General features: G+C 69.9%; 1 protein-coding gene across 3 annotated transcripts; it reads left to right on the top strand.

The window, feature by feature from the left end:
- The first annotated feature begins 249 nt into the window (after positions 1–249).
- On the top strand, positions 250–14,515 carry LOC123350643 (vasodilator stimulated phosphoprotein). 3 transcript variants are annotated; one of them, XM_044989299.1, is made up of 13 exons: positions 250–446; positions 7,061–7,232; positions 8,044–8,212; positions 8,460–8,523; positions 9,044–9,087; positions 9,534–9,768; positions 10,039–10,167; positions 10,534–10,594; positions 10,863–10,911; positions 11,235–11,280; positions 12,607–12,682; positions 13,205–13,262; positions 13,547–14,515. In XM_044989299.1, the coding sequence occupies exons 1-13, from the start codon at positions 442–444 to the stop codon at positions 13,582–13,584; spliced, it is 1,146 nt and encodes a 381-aa protein (XP_044845234.1). In that variant the 5' UTR covers positions 250–441; the 3' UTR covers positions 13,585–14,515. The 3 variants fall into 3 exon arrangements, with proteins under 3 accessions (XP_044845234.1, XP_044845233.1, XP_044845232.1); XM_044989298.1 differs by having other exon boundaries at positions 251–446; positions 9,534–9,769; positions 10,043–10,167; positions 10,860–10,911; XM_044989297.1 differs by having other exon boundaries at positions 251–446; positions 9,534–9,769; positions 10,040–10,167; positions 10,860–10,911.
- The last annotated feature ends 1,399 nt before the right edge of the window (positions 14,516–15,914 follow it).

The raw sequence follows: 15,914 nt of genomic DNA, 5'->3' as shown, positions 1-15,914 counted from the left end.
CCCACCACTCTCAGTGCTAAGGTGGGCAGAGAACCCAGGAGTCCTGGCTCCTAGTCCCCGGTCTTAGTGCTAAGCTGGGCAGAGAACCCAGGAGTCCTGGCTCCCAGCGCTAAGCTGGGCAGAGAACCCAGGAGTCCTGGCTCCCAGCCCCCGCTCTCAGCTGGGCAGAGAACCCAGGAGTCCTGGCTCCCGCCCCCCCCCCACTCTTCCCCTTTGCAGAGGGCGGTGGCTGGGGGCGGGCCGAGCCGAGCCGAGCGGTGCATTGTGGAGCCGCCGGAGCGCAGCAGGGGGTTGGAGCCCGCAGCAGCCGGGAGCGGGACCATGCGCCCCCAGAGCCGGGGCAGCCAGGGGCCCAGGTAGGCGGGAGCCGCAGGCAGCCCATGGGCCCCCGCCTCCGCTGCGGCCGGTTGTGAGCGCCCCGGCCCGGTTCCGAGCGGCACCATGAGGTGAGAGCCCGGTCGTGCGCTCGGGGCGCTTTGTCCGCGGCCTGGGGGTCCCGGCGGGGCGGGGGGGAGGACGCGCCCCTGGCCGGGAGCGGAGCCCCCAGATCGGGGAGGGGTCCCCTGGGAATCACTCCGGTGCCTCCCCCCGCACCCATCGTTAGGGGGGGGACGCCTCCCGTGGGGCCTCGAGCCCCCACCGGTCCTGGCAGGGACTTGGCCCCCCTGCGCCCATCCCCGTGGCCCCCTGCCCAATAGCTGGGAGCCCTGAGGTTGGCCCAAGGGCAACACAGAACCCAGGCGTCCGGGGCGGGCGGGCGGGTGTTGTGCAGCTAGCGTGTCTCGGGGGCAGCTGCGGGGGCCCCCCAGGATCGCTCCTGGCCGGGGCAGCGTCTGCCTGGTTCTCCGTCGCCCCCCCCCCCCCCCAGCGGCGGGGCGAGGAAACATAGAGGGGCCCCTGCTGCTGGGGGTCTGAGCTAGATCCTGTGGGGCAGGGGCTGGCTTGTCTCTGATGTCACAGGCCGCTGTAGTGGGAGTGGGTGACATCGCCTGCTCAGGGATGTGATGTCATGGTCAACCACTGGGGGATAGAACCCAGGAGTCCTGGCTCTCAGACACCCCTCCTCCCTCCTGTTCCAACCACTAGACCCCACTCCCCTCCCAGAACCAGGGACAGAACCCAGGAGTCCTGGCTCCCATCATCCCTGCCCCCCACTCCCAGAACCCAGGAGTCCCGGCTCCCAGCACATCCCCACTAGACCCCACTCCCCTGTCCGCACTTGGAGTGTAGCCCTGTGCTTATGTGTGTGTGTGGGGGGGGGGGCCGTCCCAGGAAAGCCCCCCCCCATTCCCGTGCTCCTCAGCTGAGGGTGCCCCAGCTGTCTGTGCCAAGGGGGGGGGCTGCCCGAGCCGTGACCCTCACTCCTGCGCCTGGGCTGGGCTCAGCTGTTGGTGCTAAACATTCCAAAGCCGCTGGGGGGGGGGGGGGGAGAAATGCTCCTGGTGCTTGAAATTCCTGCTCTGTTGGGTGGGAGGGGGTGGACCCGTTCCTGAGCTGCCCTTTGACCCCCAGACCTGGGCTACAGCAGCTGATGAGATTGGCAGGTCCTGATGCCCCTGAGAGCAAAGGCCAGAGCCCCCAACTCAGCGATTTGGAACTGCTGGACAAATGAGGGGGGAGGGTTGCGGGTCAGGGCATTGGCAGAGCTTGGGGGGGGGGGGGGAGCTGGAAGTCTCGGGAGTGAGGGGCACTGGCAGAGCATGGGGGGAGCCCAGGGCTGGGCTTGCAGGGGGCTGCGGGTTGGGAGTGAGGGGCAGTGGGTGGAGGGCAGACTGGTATCTTCCCAGGTCTGGTGCTTCAGCTCTGTGGCTTTGCCCTGGGGGGGGGGGCAGTGCGGGGGCTGTGGGGCAGACCGTGGGGTGTCTGGCTTGGAGGGTGCCGGAGCCACAACGTCTGCATATTGCTAAAGAGCAGCAGGAAGCGGCCACAGGCACATCCTGGCTTTCTCTTCCCTGTGTGTGTGTGTGGGGGGGGCTCCACGGCCCCTGGCCTGGGGCTGGCCTATGGTCACAGGCCTGGAGGCAGCCTGGGCTGCTGGCTCCTGAGCTGGAGCAAAGGGGGGGAGAGGGGGATTGATCTCGGGGGGTGGGGGCTGTATCCCCCAGATGGGCCGAGCTCCGCCCCTCCCCCCTGCACTGGGGCCCTGCTTATGAACGCCAGGGCCTGACCCCCACCCTGGTGCATTCTGGGCCCCCTGTCTCAGCTTGCTGAGAGCAGAGGCTGCTGGGGGCGGGGGGGCTCCGATTGGCTCTGGAAGCAGCTGCAGTGGCCAGTGCTGGCCCGGAGGGAGGGGGCCTGGCCGGGCTGTCTGCTCCCGCCTGGGCTTTGCTTGGGACACGGGGGTATCTGGCTGCTCAGCTCTCAGGAGCGGCTGCTGCTTGGACCAGGTGCTGGGGTCCCTTCCCCGCGGAGTGTGGGGGGGACCCCTCGGCTGCTGTCTGGCCTGGGCTGGGAGGTGCTGCCAGGAGGGTCTTGTGGGGTATTCAGAGGGTGAATGGAGGTGGGGGGGGGCTCAACCTCCCCTCCCTACCCCACACCCAGATGGGGGTTCTCCCCACAGTGCCCTCAGCGCAGGCACTGGGGGTGGGGCTGGGAGGGTGGGTCCCCTCTGTCCCCTGACCCCCATGGCCAGGCTGTGGAGAACCCCCACTTCCCCCCCCCCCATATGCACCATAACATAGCAAGCAGGAAGTGACTCAGAGTCTCACCCAGGAAGTAGGTAGGGGCTGGGGAACAGGGACAGTCCCATGGGGGTGGGGGGCGGCTCCTGAACTCAGGCCCCAGTTTGGCCAAAGCCCCTGGACTCTGGGAACGGTCGGAGCCAGAAGACCCAGGCCTGGCTTCACCCCAAATCCACCCAGCCGCAGAGATGGGGGCCCCCGGCCGCCCCCATCCCACAAGGCTGGGCTAGCAGGGGCTGCAGGGTGGGAGCCCAGGCAGGGAAGGTTGCCCTGGGCCTGACTCCTGCACGCTGGCATGCTCCTCCCCAGAGGCAGCTGCCTCTCCCTCCAGCTTTGGTGCCTCCCTGAGGGTCAGGCCAGGCCTGATCCCAGCCCCCCTCCCTCACCCCACCAGTGACGGTTGCCTGCCGGGGAGGGGCGTGTTATGGAGGTGGGTGAGCCGGGGGATGAGTTGGGGGCTGCGGGGTCTTAGCCCTTCCTCTGGTTTGTTTTAGCGGTGGGTGGGTTCCTGACCACCCCAAACAGGGTGATGGGGGCCGGGGGGGGGGTCTGTGCCTGTTTCCCATTCCCCCCCCATCTCCTCCCCCCCCCATCTGAGACAAACAGGCTCTGTCCTTCAAACCTGCCCTTATATGGTCACAGATAGCCGCTCCCCCCCACTTCCTGCTCCAGAGTCCGGCCCCCCAGGTGCTGCCTCCCAGGCTGGTGCCCCACCCCCTCTGGCTGGGGAGCTGTCCTGGGGGGGAGGGGCTGGCCCTTCCCATGGTGCTGGGGGAGATGCTGGGAGGACCCTGGGGGAGGTCAGGCAGGGAACCCTAGGCTGGACCTGGGGGGGTGTCAGGCAGGGAAGCCTGTGGGGGGAGGTGTCAGGCAGGGAAGCCTGTGGGGGGAGGTGTCAGGTGGGAGGGGGTGTCAGGCAGGGAAGCCTGGGGGGTGTCAGGCAGGGAAGCCTGGGGGGGGGAGGTGTCAGGTGGGAGGGGGTGTCAGGCAGGGAAGCCTGGGGGGTGTCAGGCAGGGGGGGTGTCAGGCAGGGAAGCCTGTGGGGGGAGGTGTCAGGCGGGAGGGGGTGTCAGGCAGGGAAGCCTGAGGGGGGTGTCAGGCAGGGAAGCCTGGGGGGGGGGGGTGTCAGGCAGGGGGGGTGTCAGGCAGGGAAGCCTGTGGGGGGAGGTGTCAGGCGGGAGGGGGTGTCAGGCGGGGGGGGGGGCGGGGTGACTGGCAGGCAGGGAAGCCTGGGAGGAGCTCGTGCGGCGGGGGCGGGGGGGGTGGGGGGTGGATTGGCTGAGCCGGGTCCCTGGCCCACAGCCAGGGCTCCCTCAGTCTCTGGGCCAGCTGGCTGGGACCTGCTGCCTGCCAGCCTGGCAGCCGCTGCCACCACTCCCAGGGCAGCTGGGTGCCCCACAGGATCCTGCTACAGATGGGCCTTGTGCCCCCGCAACAGCGGCTAGGGTGGGGGGGTCTCCTCTTGGCATAGGGGAAACTGAGGCACGGAGGGGCAAGGGCTAGCCAAGCTCATGCAGCCAGTGGGGGATAGAACCCGGGAGGCTCGGCTGCCAGCCCCTCCCCCTCCCCCGCCCGCAAGCCGTTGGGAAAGCCGGGACTGGCGGAAGTGGCTCGTGGTCAGGGCCGGTTGGTCAATTGCCACCGGGGCAGGCAGCCTGCGAGGCGCTCGAGGCTGGGCAGTGCGGGGGAGGGGGGGTCTCAGGGAGCCCCAGGGGGGGGTCCCAGCGGCTCTCGGGGTGTCAATGGGGCAGGAGGCAGCAGCCTGGGCACGGCCTCCCCTCCCCCGCAGCAGCTGGGCCAGGCCGGGGGCAGCCGCACCCTGTTTGGATTGTGGGAGCGGCAGCTGCTTCCGCTTGGCCCGCGGGTGCCGGGGAGGGGCTGGGAGCTGGCGACATGTGTCTGGGCGCCCCACCCCCGCCAGTCTGTCGGGCACCCTGGGGCTTGTTGGGGGAGGGGCAGGGGCAGATCTGGGCCCCCAGGCCGGCGGCGCCTCCCCTTGGCCTTCCTGTGGGAGATGTGCCAGGTGCCCCTGACAGGCTCAGGGAACACGGGGGGTGGGAGGGGGGAGGTTCCCCAGGTCCTGGGGGGGAGCGGGAGTGTTCAGGGGTCACCAGGAGCAGCAACTCAGGGTGTGAATTGGTGTCACCTCCCCACTCTGCCAGTGCCCCTCACTCCTGACCCACAGCCCCCTGCAATCCTCGCCCTGCCCCCCAACTCTGCCGGTGCCCCTCAATCCCTACCCACAGCCCCCTGCAATCCTCGCCCTGCCCCCCAACTCTGCCGGTGCCCCTCACTCCCGACCCGCAGCCCCCTGCAATCCTCGCCCTGTCCCCCAACTCTGCCGGTGCCCCTCAATCCTGACCCACAGCCCCCTGCAATCCTCGCCCTGCCACCCATCTCTGTTGGTGCCCCTCACTCCCGACCCACAGCCCCCTGCAATCCTCTCCCTGCCCCCCAACTCTGCCGGTGCCCCTCAGTCCCTACCCACAGCCCCCTGCAATCCTCGCCCTGCCCCCCATCTCTGTTGGTGCCCCTCACTCCCGACCCACAGCCCCCTGCAATCCTCACCCTGCCCCCCAACTCTGCCGGTGCCCCTCAATCCCTACCCACAGCCCCCTGCCAGCCCAGCCCTGCCCCCCACTCTGCCAGCACCCCTCATCCCTGAGCCGCAGCCCCCTGGAATCCCTGCCCTACCCCCCACTCTGCTGGTGCCCCTCATCCCTGAGCCGCAGCCCCCTGCTAGCCCATCTAGCCCAGCCCTGGGCTCCTGTCCATTCTGCCAGTGCCCCTCACTCCTGCCCTGCCCCCCAACTCTGCCAGCACCCCTCACTCCCAACCCGCAGCCCCCTGCAATCCCCGCCCTGCCCCTGCACTCTGCTGGTGCCCCTCATTCCCAACCCGCAGCCCCTTGCAATCCCCCCCCCCCCCACTCTGCTGGTGCCCCTCATTCCCGACCCGCAGCCCCCTGCCCTGGCAGAGACGGGGTCATGGATGAGCCCGGGGAGGTGGGGCAGGCTGGAGCTGGCTGGGCAGACCCCAGGCAGGATGCTGGGTGCTCCCCCCCACCCGCTGCTCCCTGCAGCCCCTTCCCTGGCTGTTGGTTCCCCCCACCCCCCGCCAGCAGGGCCCATGTGCAGGGCGGCCAGACTTGCGTGACTCGGTTCCTGTGCGGTGGCCTGTGCCCGGCGTAATCTTCCTGCGGAGGAAACCCCCAGCCCCCGCCCTAGCGGCTGGTGCCTCCAGCCAGCGGCCCCAGTATGGGAGGCTCTCGCCCCCTGCTGGCTGCTGGAGTGATACCAGCGATGGCGGGGGGGTGGGCGGGGGGCTCTGCGTGGACACCCGTGTATGGCGGGGGGCGGGGGGGAGCTGCCCAGCAGCGGGTGAGGCCCAGCACCCTGCGATGCACGTCCTGGCTGGAGACCCTCGCCCTGTGCTCGGTGCCCGGTGGGGCTGGGCGTGTGGGGCTGGGAGCCCTGGCAGAGCAGACAGCTCGAGGTGGAGGTGCCACTGTTCCCCTGGGCACCGTTGTGGGGTGGGGGCGGGGCAGCACTCTGGGGGGGCTCCTGGACCCCCCCAGCTGGACCCGGGGCTGGGATGTTCCCTCCTCATCGGGCAGCCTGGCTCGGGGCCAGGAGCTCCGAGGTTGCGGCCCCAGGGATGGTCTCTCTGCCCCCTGCTCTCAGTCAGGAGGGACCTGGGCCTGCTTCCCTCTGCCCCCCAGGCAGTGTGTGGGGGGGGGAGGGGGTGTCACCTGGGGGGGCGCTTCTCCCCCTTGGGATCCCACCACTGGCACTTGAGCTCTGTGCTGCCGTCCCCAGGACCCAGCCGGCAAAGGGACACGTTGGCTTAGGGTCAGCCCCCAAACCAAACATCCCCTGGGGGCCCAGCCTCAGCAGGACCCTGGATGGGGAGTGGGACCTGCAGCCCCAGCGGTGGGGTGGGGGGCTATTTCCCAGCACCCCAGGGAGGGGCCCCCCAACCCCCCAGCTGGCTCCCCCCACCCACACTTTAGGGTTTGGGGCTGTGAAGGTTCCTGGGATTTTGTGGCTGGTCCCACCAACTCTGAGCTGTGGGGCTGGGATTCGGGGGGGGGGGGGGTCTAGAGGTTAGGTTAAGGGGGGGGCTGAGAGTCAGGACTCCTGGGTTCTGTGCCTGACTCTGCCATTCCAGTCCCCTCCCCGTGCCTCAGTTTCCCCTGTACAATGGGCTGATTCCTGTCCCCTGGGCCTGGAGTGAACTGAGGGTTCCCCTGGTGCTGAAGGGTGAGCTGCTGGGAGGGGGGGACGGGGGGAGAGCTCAGCTGGTTCACTTTGGCGTGGGGAGGGGCCTGCAGGAGCTCCTCCTCCTCCCCCCATGCTCACCCCCTTCTCCCTCTGCAGCGAGACGGTCGTCTGCGCCACCCGCGCCACGGTGATGCTGTACGACGATGCCAACAAGAAGTGGGTGACGGCGGGGAGCGGCCCCCAGGCTGTCAGCTGGGTGCAGATCTACCACAGCCCGGGGAGCAACACCTTCCGCGTGGTGGGCCGCAAGATGCAGGCGGACCAGCAGGTGCGGGGGGTGGGCTGGGCTGGGAGGGGGGCCCTGGGACCTGCCAGGAAATGGGCTTAGGCTGCGCCCCAGGGGAGGGGCTGTTGGAAAGCGTGGCCCCATGGCCCTGCGCCCCCTGTGATCTGCCCTGGCGGGGGGGCTGGATCCCCTAGGGTGAGGCAGAGCTGTGCATGGGGGGGCTGGCCAGTGTTCCAGGCCCCCCACCCAAGTGCCCCCTCTCCAGAGATTGCAGCCCATCCTGCCCCCCAGGCTTCCTCCCCCCCCCAGGAAATGTGGCCTGGGCCCTGACCTGTGGGTTTGGGGCTCAGGCTGGGAGCCCCCCTCAGGGCTGAGGACTGGGTGGCCCAGGAGCTGGTGGGGGGGCACCTGCTGCCCCCTGCTATGGGAATTGTGGGCTTCACTCTGGTGCCAGAGGGCACTGCCAGCCCCCCGCGCTGTGCTCGGCAGAGCCGGTGCCAGGGCTGGTGGTCCGGGCAGGGCTGAGCCCCCCCCGCAGCCCCTCCTGGCTCCCACGCCAAGGGGGGTCCTCAGCCCTGCCCCATCATCCTACCCTTGATACTCTCCCCTGAGCTCGGGTGAGAAGCCAGGTGTCCTGCCCCCCCATGGCACCTGCCTGGTCCTGGCCCCAGCCCCTCCTGCCCCCTGAACAGAGACATCCCCATGCCCAGGCCGGTCCCTGGGGTGCCAGCGGCTCTTGGTTGTGTCTCACACCCCCCCCCCCAATTCCCATGGCCTTGGTATGGTCGGGGGGGGGGCGCTGGAATCCCTTGGGCCCCCTGCTGACCCAGCTCTCTCCCCTCCCCCCCCCCAGGTGGTCATTAACTGTGCGATCGTGAAGGGGATGAAGTACAACCAGGCCACGCCCAACTTCCACCAGTGGCGCGACGCCCGCCAGGTCTGGGGGCTCAACTTCGGCAGCAAGGAGGACGCCAGCCAGTTCGCCAGCGGGATGCTGCTCGCCCTGGACCGGCTGGAGGCGGGTGAGTGAGCGGCGCCCGGCCCTGCCCCCGTCGCCCCGGGGGCTGGGCACGGCTTGGGGGGGGGCTCAGGCTGGAGACGCGGGACGTTGGCCCCGCTGCAGTGCCCGGGTTGGGGGCGCTGGAGGGCGGGTCGCCCTGTGGGAGCTGTGGCGGGGGGGGGGGGGCGGCGCTCTGATCTCTGCGGGGGCAGGTTGGGGGGGGGGGGACCTGTTGTTGAACCACACCCCCATTGTGTCCCCCGGTGCAGGATTGGCTCCATCTGGGCCTCCCCAGAACGGCCCCTCCCCAGATGAGATGGAGCAGCAGAAAAGGTATGGTGCCCCCCCCCACACACCTGCGCCCTCCCACCAGGTTCCCCCACCCCCTTCCCAGACCCCCGGTGGGCTTGGTGGGGTGGGGGTCTCAGGGGCCGTTACCAGGGAGGGTCTCTGAAGCTTGGGGGGCGCAGGGGAGTCAGAGTGGCCCTGGGGTGGGGGTGGGGGGGGGTACATGGCTCCTGCCCCGTCCCATCCTGGGCCCCTTGGTGAGGGCTGCCCCGTTGCTGACGCCCGTGCCCCAGGGGATTACTGAAGTGACCCCACCCCCGGCTAAGCCCCTGAGCGGCTGGGGCGGGTGCTGCCGGCTCAGCCCCTAATCGGCTTGCGGCTGGCGGGGCGAGCGGCTGCCCAGCATGTGTGGGTTCGTGGTGTCGGGGATCCTGGACCCGGGGTCCCCCCAGGCCTCGCCGCGCACGTGAGTGATGGGGAGGGGAGACACCCTGGGGAGGGGTCCCTGGGTATTTGTTCTCTCCCCCCCCCCCATTTCCAGTTCTCACCCCTCTTTGTCTCCCAGGCAGCAGCTGGAGCAGGAACAGGAGCGCCGGGTGGTCAGTGCAGGTGGGTAATGCGGTGGGGAAGGTCTGGGGCAGGCAGGGGGGAGTTAGGGGGCAGGCGGGGGGGACGGTGGGGGCAGGCGGCTCGTCTCTGGCACTGGGAGTTGGGGTTGGTCTTTCGCACACGATCACCCCCCTTCCCCCTCAGCCGTGTCTCTAGCCCCACAGGACTGTGCCCCTGTGTGTGTCGGGGGAGGGTCTCTCCCCACCGGCGCCTCAACCCAGCAGGGCTGCCCCAGGCGCGGGGGCGGCTGCTGCGGGGGAGGGGGTCAGGGATTTAAATAACTGATGTGGTGGGGATTAGTTCTGTCCACTGGCCTGGGGGGGGGGTGCTGTGCGGGGCCCCCAGTCCCCAGGGTGGTCTGGCTAAGAGGGTCCCAGTGGCATCTGCTCAGACCTCTTCCCCCCCCCCCCGATCCTCCTCTAACCCCCCTTGGTCTTGTGTGGCAGGAGCTCCAGCGACCCCTTCGGGGGGAGGCCCCCCACCGCCCCCGGGGCCTCCGCCCCCTCCAGGGCCACCTCCGCCGCCTGGTCTGCCCGCCGCTGCTGGGGGGCCGCCCCCTGCGACTGGGGGACCACCTCCCGCCCCTCCTCTGCCTGCCGCGCAGGGCCCTGGGGCGGGAGGCGGGGGGGCCACCGGCCTGGCAGCTGCCATCGCAAGCGCAAAACTCCGGAAAATTGCCAAGGTGGGTGGGGGGGCCGGGAGTGGGGTGGGGGCGGGGGGAGTGGGAAGAAGGTGGGGGTCAGGCGGCCCCAGCCCAGGCTGGGTCTGGCACTGGGTGTGGGGTTGGCCTGTTGCCCGCCCAGAGGGTGCTGTGCTCCTGCCCTGGGGCTGGGGGGGGCCCCCTGCAGGAGTGGGGGCAAGGCACTGAGCTGGGCTAGAACCGGGGTGGTGGGGGAGGGGGGGATTGCAGTGCTGGGCCTGGTAATGACTCTGCTTCCTGCCCCCCCCCCCGCAGCAGGAGGATGGGGCCGGGCCGGCGGGGGGCAGCTCCAGCCCCGGGACAGCCCCAAAGACCGAGGCCAGCCGTGGTGGGGGGGGCGGGGGCCTGATGGAGGAGATGAGCGCCATGCTGGCCAGACGGTGAGTGGGGGGGCGTGCTGGGTCTCCATGTCGGGGGGGGGGGCGCAGGGGGCTCTGTGTTGGGGGGCTGGGTGGTGGTGGGGGACAGGGGGCTCTGCTCTGGGGGGCTGGGGGCTCTGTGCCGGGGGGGGGGAGAGGAGGGCTGCCCTGTGGTTGTGGGGCTGGGGCATTGGGAAGCGTGGGGGGAACTGGGGGGAGATCCCAGACGTGTCCCCAGTGCTGACTCTGCCCTGCCAGGGGGTCGGGGCGTCGCCCCGCTTGGCCGAGTGGGATCTGTGCCTCGTGGCAGGGCTGGGGGGGGGTGACTCTTGGGGCGGGGCAGGCCTGGGGGTGCGCTAACCCCACTCTCCCCATCGCCCCCTGCAGGCGGAAAGCCACGCTGCCGGGTGAGAAGCCTGGGCCAAAGAAAGACGACGACGTTTCCAGCGTGAGTGTCCTGCCCCCCCCCGTCCCGCAGCCGCGCCAGGGCGGGGATCTCCTGTTCCTGGGGAGGGGGCGGATGGGCTGAGCCCTGGGGCCTGGCGGGGTCTGTGCCGAGTCCCGGATCTGCCCAGCAGTTCAGGAGGGAGCTGGCCCCACTTCTTGGGGGGAGGGAGATCCCCTGGGGCACCTGGGGGAGAGGGGGAAGGGGGGCTCACCCATGGCCGCAAGACCCACTGACCCCCCCCCCCCACACCTTGTTCTGTCCCCAGCAGCAAGACGCCGCCGAACCCTCAGGTACTAGGACCCCGAGCCTGCCGAGCGGTGAGTTGGGGGGGCCGGACGGCCCCAGAGACCCCTGGCTCCCAGCGTGCCCAGGGGGAGGACAGGTGGAGCGGGGCACGCTGGGAGCTGAACGAAGGGGGAGTGGGGGCGGGCAGCCCCTCGCCTGGGCATCGTGCTGCCTGGCACTGGCCAGGGGCGGGGGGGCCCTGCGTGTGGGGGGCCCACGCATGGGGGGGTCACGCCTAGGACTCTCTGCTGGGGTGGGGGGCTGGGTGTCTGAGACCCCCCCTCCCCCAAATTCCTCTCCCCATGGACCCGCTCGGTTAAAGCGCCAGGCGCCCATTTCTCCCCTCTCTTGGCAGACTCGGTGCGGAGGCCCTGGGAGAAGAACAGCTCCACCCTGCCCAGGTGGGTGCTGCCGGGCCGGACCATGGGGAGGGTGGGGGGTCAGCGCGGCTGGAGCCAGGAGGGGCCGGGCCGGACCATGGGGAGGCTGGGGGGTCAGCGCGGCTGGAGCCAGGAGGGGCCGGGCCGGACCATGGGGAGGGTGGGGGGTCAGCGCGGCTGGAGCCAGGAGGGGCCGGGCCGGACCATGGGGAGGGTGGGGGGTCAGCACGGCTGGAGCCAGGAGGGGCCGGGCCGGACCATGGGGAGGGTGGGGGGGTCAGCGCGGCTGGAGCCAGGAGGGGAGGGGCCGGGCCGGACCATGGGGAGAGTGGGGGTCAGCACGGCTGGAGCCAGGAGGGGCCAGACCATGGGGAGAGTGGGGGTCAGCGCGGCTGGAGCCAGGAGGGGCCAGACCATGGGGAGGGTGGGGGGTCAGCATGGCTGGAGCCAGGAGGGGCTGGGCCAGGGGTCTGTCTACTTCTCTCCCTCCCCCGACCCCCCAGGCATAGTGAGACCCAGGAGATCAGCGACTCCGCCCGCACCCCCCCCCCCCCGCCCGGAGTAGCACCAGCCTCTCAGGGTAGTGCCCGGGCGTGGGTCGGGGCACTGAGGCCATGGGGCAGATACTGGGCAGACCGAGGGGTAGGGGGGGGGCACTAGGCCTGGCTCCAAGGGAGGAGGAGAGGGGTACCCTGGACACGGGCTGGCAGAGCAGAGAGAGCCCTGGAGCTGGGTGCAGAGGGGCCCCTGGAGGGAAGTGTGGGGGGGGGGGGGACATGGGGATCCCGTGGCCAGGGGGTTTCCTGCTGGGCAGTGGTGCCAGGGCCCAGAGCTGCCCCTGAGGCTCCAGCCTGTGGAGCTGGGCACTGGGCCGGCTGGTGTGTGGAGCATGCGTGGCTGGGGGCAGGGTCGATGCAGAGCCTAAGGGCGCAGAGCTGGGTAGGGCTGCGGCTCCCTGGCACTGTACCTGCTGGGCAGCAACCAGAGCCACGTGCCCTCCCCTGATCCTTCTGAATATCTCCTCGCCCTGCTGCGCCCTTAGCCACGACGTGGTACCTCAGTCCTACCGTGAATACCCCCCCCCCATTGCCCGTGGGGAAACTGAGGCACCAGGCTTGGAAGGGGCTTGCCAAAGTAGCACAGGCGGGGAAAGAACCCAGGAATCCTGAAGCCCCTCCCATAAGTGGGCAGCCTGTTAACTCTGAAACCTAATGCTGGCTGTGTCTCACCCCAAGCTGTGGAGCCCGCTCAGTGGCAAGGTTCTCGGACGGGGGTGGGATCCCTGCCAAAGAGGGACATAGAGCTTCCTGGAGCTTCTCACCCCTAACTCCTGCCCCTGCCCCCTAGGATGAAATCAGCTGCCCCCAGCAGCACGGAGCCCCCGGCCAGCACAGAGGAGTCTGACCTGGAGCGGATCAAACAGGTACCAGGGTGGGGGAGGAGCCAGGGAGCCCAGCCCTGGGGTGACCCAGGGTTTGTTCCTAAACCTGGGACTCTCTGCTCGGTGATGGAGCAGGACCCCATGACCCTGAGCGTGGCGGCGGGGGTCTGGGCGGGGGGTGGTGGTGCTGGAGGTGGGGTTTGCATGGGGTGGGAGTGGGGGAGGGGCTGTGCAGGTGCCCAGTGATGGGGGGAGGGATGCAGGGGGCTGTTGCAGGGTTTTGTATGGGGTGATGCCGGGGGGGGAAGGGAGGGGTGCCGGGAGTGCGGGAGTGGCCCCGCATAGGGAATGATGTGGGGGGGAAGTGTCCAGGGGAGTGGGGGTGGAGTGCTGGGGAGATGGGGCTACACATGGGAGGACGGGGGGGGGGGAGGGGGCAGGGCTGTGCATGGGGGTGTGCCGGGGGAGAGGGGCAGGGCTGCAGTCGGGGTGGTGGTGGGGGAAGGGCTGTACACAAGGGGGTGCAGGGTGGGCCGCGCCCCCTAACGCTGCGTCCTCGCCCAGGAGCTGCTGGAGGAGGTGCGCCGGGAGCTGCAGAAACTGAAGGAGGAGATCATCGAGGGTGAGCGACCTGTGGGGGTCACGGAGCTTGGTTCCTGCCCGCTCTGGGGGGGGCGGGGGGGAACGTGGCATGAGGGGTCTGGGGGGGGCATTCTCTGTGCGGGCCCCCAGCCCCCCATTGATGCCCCAGCCCCTGAGCGAGAGCCACTTCCACCCACGGGCTGGTTCAGCTCGGAGACCCCTGGCAGCTTCCAGGTGGCCGTGGGGCGGCCTGTCTCCCCCTCTGCCCCCCCCATCTGGCTCCCAGCCTGGCCACTCACCCCCCCCCCCTTTCTCTCTCTGCAGCGTTCGTGCTGGAACTGCGGAAGCGGGGCTCGCCCTAGCCCCCCCCCTCCATCCCGCCCGGCCGGGGGTCCCAGGGCCGCCGACGCTCCTGCGCCGCCCGCGGGTTTATCGTCTTTGACACGCACCCCTCCCCCTCACACTTGAAGCCCCTCCCCCATGAACCCCCTCCTCCGGCCGGTGGTTACCGGGGCGCCAGCCCCACTGTGCAATTCCAGGGGGTGGCCCAAATTCCTGGAGACCCCCCCACCCTCCAATCCCCCTGGGGCTGCCCCAGGAGCTCCCAGGCTGTGCCTTACCCCTAGGGTGGGAGCAGAGCAATAGCGCCCCCTGCAGGCTGCTGCCTACCAAAGGGCCCCTCCCCCCGGAGAGCAGGACTGGGGGGTCTCCGGGCGGAGACGGTGTCATTCCTGCTCCCCAGGAGCAGCCGCAGAGCTGCCTCCCCCTGGGGGCCCGGCATGACGGAGAGATTCCCTGCAACACCCCTGCCCTGCCCTGAATTGGAGGGCCAGGGCCCCCCAGGGATCCCCCCAGCTGTAACTCCCCCCCCCGGGGATCCCCCCCAGTCCCGCCCTGTGTCCACTCACTGCTTCCTGGACCCCGGCTCTGCTGGGTTCAGCTTGTTTTATAGTTTTTTACACCGGGGGGAGGGGGAGTTTTTTTATCTTGTACCTGGGGGGTGGGGGCCCCCAGCTGGGCAGTGACCACTGTCCTGAGGGGGGGGGTGGATCCTTTACCCCCCCGGCGGGGGAGGGGCAGGCTCTCAGCTCTTTTCTATGCGGCTGTTAATGTTCACTTTATTTTTTTGGGTTGTTGGTTTTTTACTGATTTCTGGGGCATTTGTGCCCGGTACCAGGGTGAGACTCTCTTCCCCGCCCCTCCCCGTGCTGCCTGGCACCAGGCCCCCGCCTGGCACTGGGCACGGACCCTTGGTACCCAGTTCTGGAATAAACCTTTTCTTTTTGTAAGTTACCCTCCTCCCTCTGTCTCTTTGTGGGGCAGGACGCCTGGGTTCTATCCCTGGCCTGCGGAGGGGGGAGGGGGGTTCAGGGGTCACAGCAGGGCCACTAGGGTCTACTCAGTTTGTGCCTTGGGGTGGGGGGGCTGCATCAACCCCTCCCTGCCAGTCTGTACCCGGTGCCCTGGGGGGCAGAGAGGCTGCTGGAGCCCAGCATCACTGCCTGAGCCACACCCCAATTATCCCCCACCGAGTGCCGCCCCAGCCCTGTCAGCCAGTGCCAGGCCTGGGCCCCCCATATACCCCTCCGTGTCCTCTGCCCGCTGTACCCATCCCCCCGGACTGGCAGCAGGGCCAGGCTGGGCTCCTGTGGCCGCCCAGAGCCCTCCTGTGCCAGGTGCCTGCCCCAGAGCGGAGAGAGGAGGGGGACAGTGGGGGGGGGTGATGCCTCCAGCCAGGCTGGGGTGTGTGTGGGGGGGGTGGGCCACAAAGGCCGGGACTATAATAAATTCCAGGTGCTCTGGGGAAATAGATCTGGGCAAACCTCCCGTCTTCAGGGGGGTGGGGGGCGGAGAGGAAGCCGTGGGGAGGGGGGCAGCCCCAGGGGGATCCCCGCTCTGCCCGGAACCACCCCCAGCACCAACTGGGGCAGGTGGCGTTGCGGGGGGGGGCGCACAACAGCCCAGTTGTGGCCTGGGCAAAGCCCTGGGGAAGGGTCCTGCCCCCCCCAGCACCTCCCCCCCCCCCCCCAGACAGGGGAAGCCAGGTGCCTTGTCACCACGTGGCCGCCTCATTAAACACTAGGAAGGGCTGAACTGGGGCCGGGGGAGGGGGGGAGTGGGCTGGCCTGGCTCCAGGTGGGGGGGTTGGGATGTAGAGCCCCCCCCCCCCCCCCTTCCTGGGGCTTTGCCAGGGACACAACTCCCTTGTGGGAGTTCCCCCTGAGCCAGAGGCCTGGCCCAACGTGGGGGGGTGGGGTGGGGGAATCCATCTCCCGCTGGGGAGGGGGCGCAGGGCCCTTACTGGGGTCCATTGCTGGGCAAATTGCAGCTGTGATGCCATTTTCATAGCTGCCCTCACCAGGTGCCAGCCAGCAGAGACCAGCAGCCCAGCCCAGCCCCCTGCCAACCGCGCCCTGCTCAGGCCTGTCCGCCCCACTGCTAACCTGCCCCGGGCCAGGCCTGCCCCAGCGCACCCCTGCCAACCTGCCCTGCTTGGCCCCAGCGCACCCCTGCCCTCTGCCAACCTGGCCCTGCTTGGCCCCGGCCAGGCCTGCCCCAGCCTACCCGTCCCATCTTGGCCAGGCCTGCCCTACCTCTGCCAACCTGTCCCTGCTTAACCCTGGCCTGGCCCACACCCAGCCACCTGAACTCTGCCCCCTGGCCAGGCCTGCCCCAGCCAGCACCCCCTCCC

Source organism: Mauremys mutica, chromosome 15, assembly GCF_020497125.1.
Source record: "Mauremys mutica isolate MM-2020 ecotype Southern chromosome 15, ASM2049712v1, whole genome shotgun sequence".
Taxonomy (NCBI): Eukaryota; Metazoa; Chordata; order Testudines; family Geoemydidae; genus Mauremys; species Mauremys mutica.
Note: the sequence above shows the minus strand (reverse complement) of the source record. Positions and strands in the feature narration are given on the sequence as shown.

Bases quoted from the DNA above. Each gene is read 5' to 3' on its own strand.
- LOC123350643 (XM_044989297.1), top strand. The intron at 8,213-8,459 runs GTGAGTGAGCGG...CCCCCGGTGCAG, and splicing joins CCTGGACCGGCTGGAGGCGG to GATTGGCTCCATCTGGGCCT. The intron at 10,595-10,859 runs GTGAGTGTCCTG...TTCTGTCCCCAG, and splicing joins AAGACGACGACGTTTCCAGC to CAGCAAGACGCCGCCGAACC.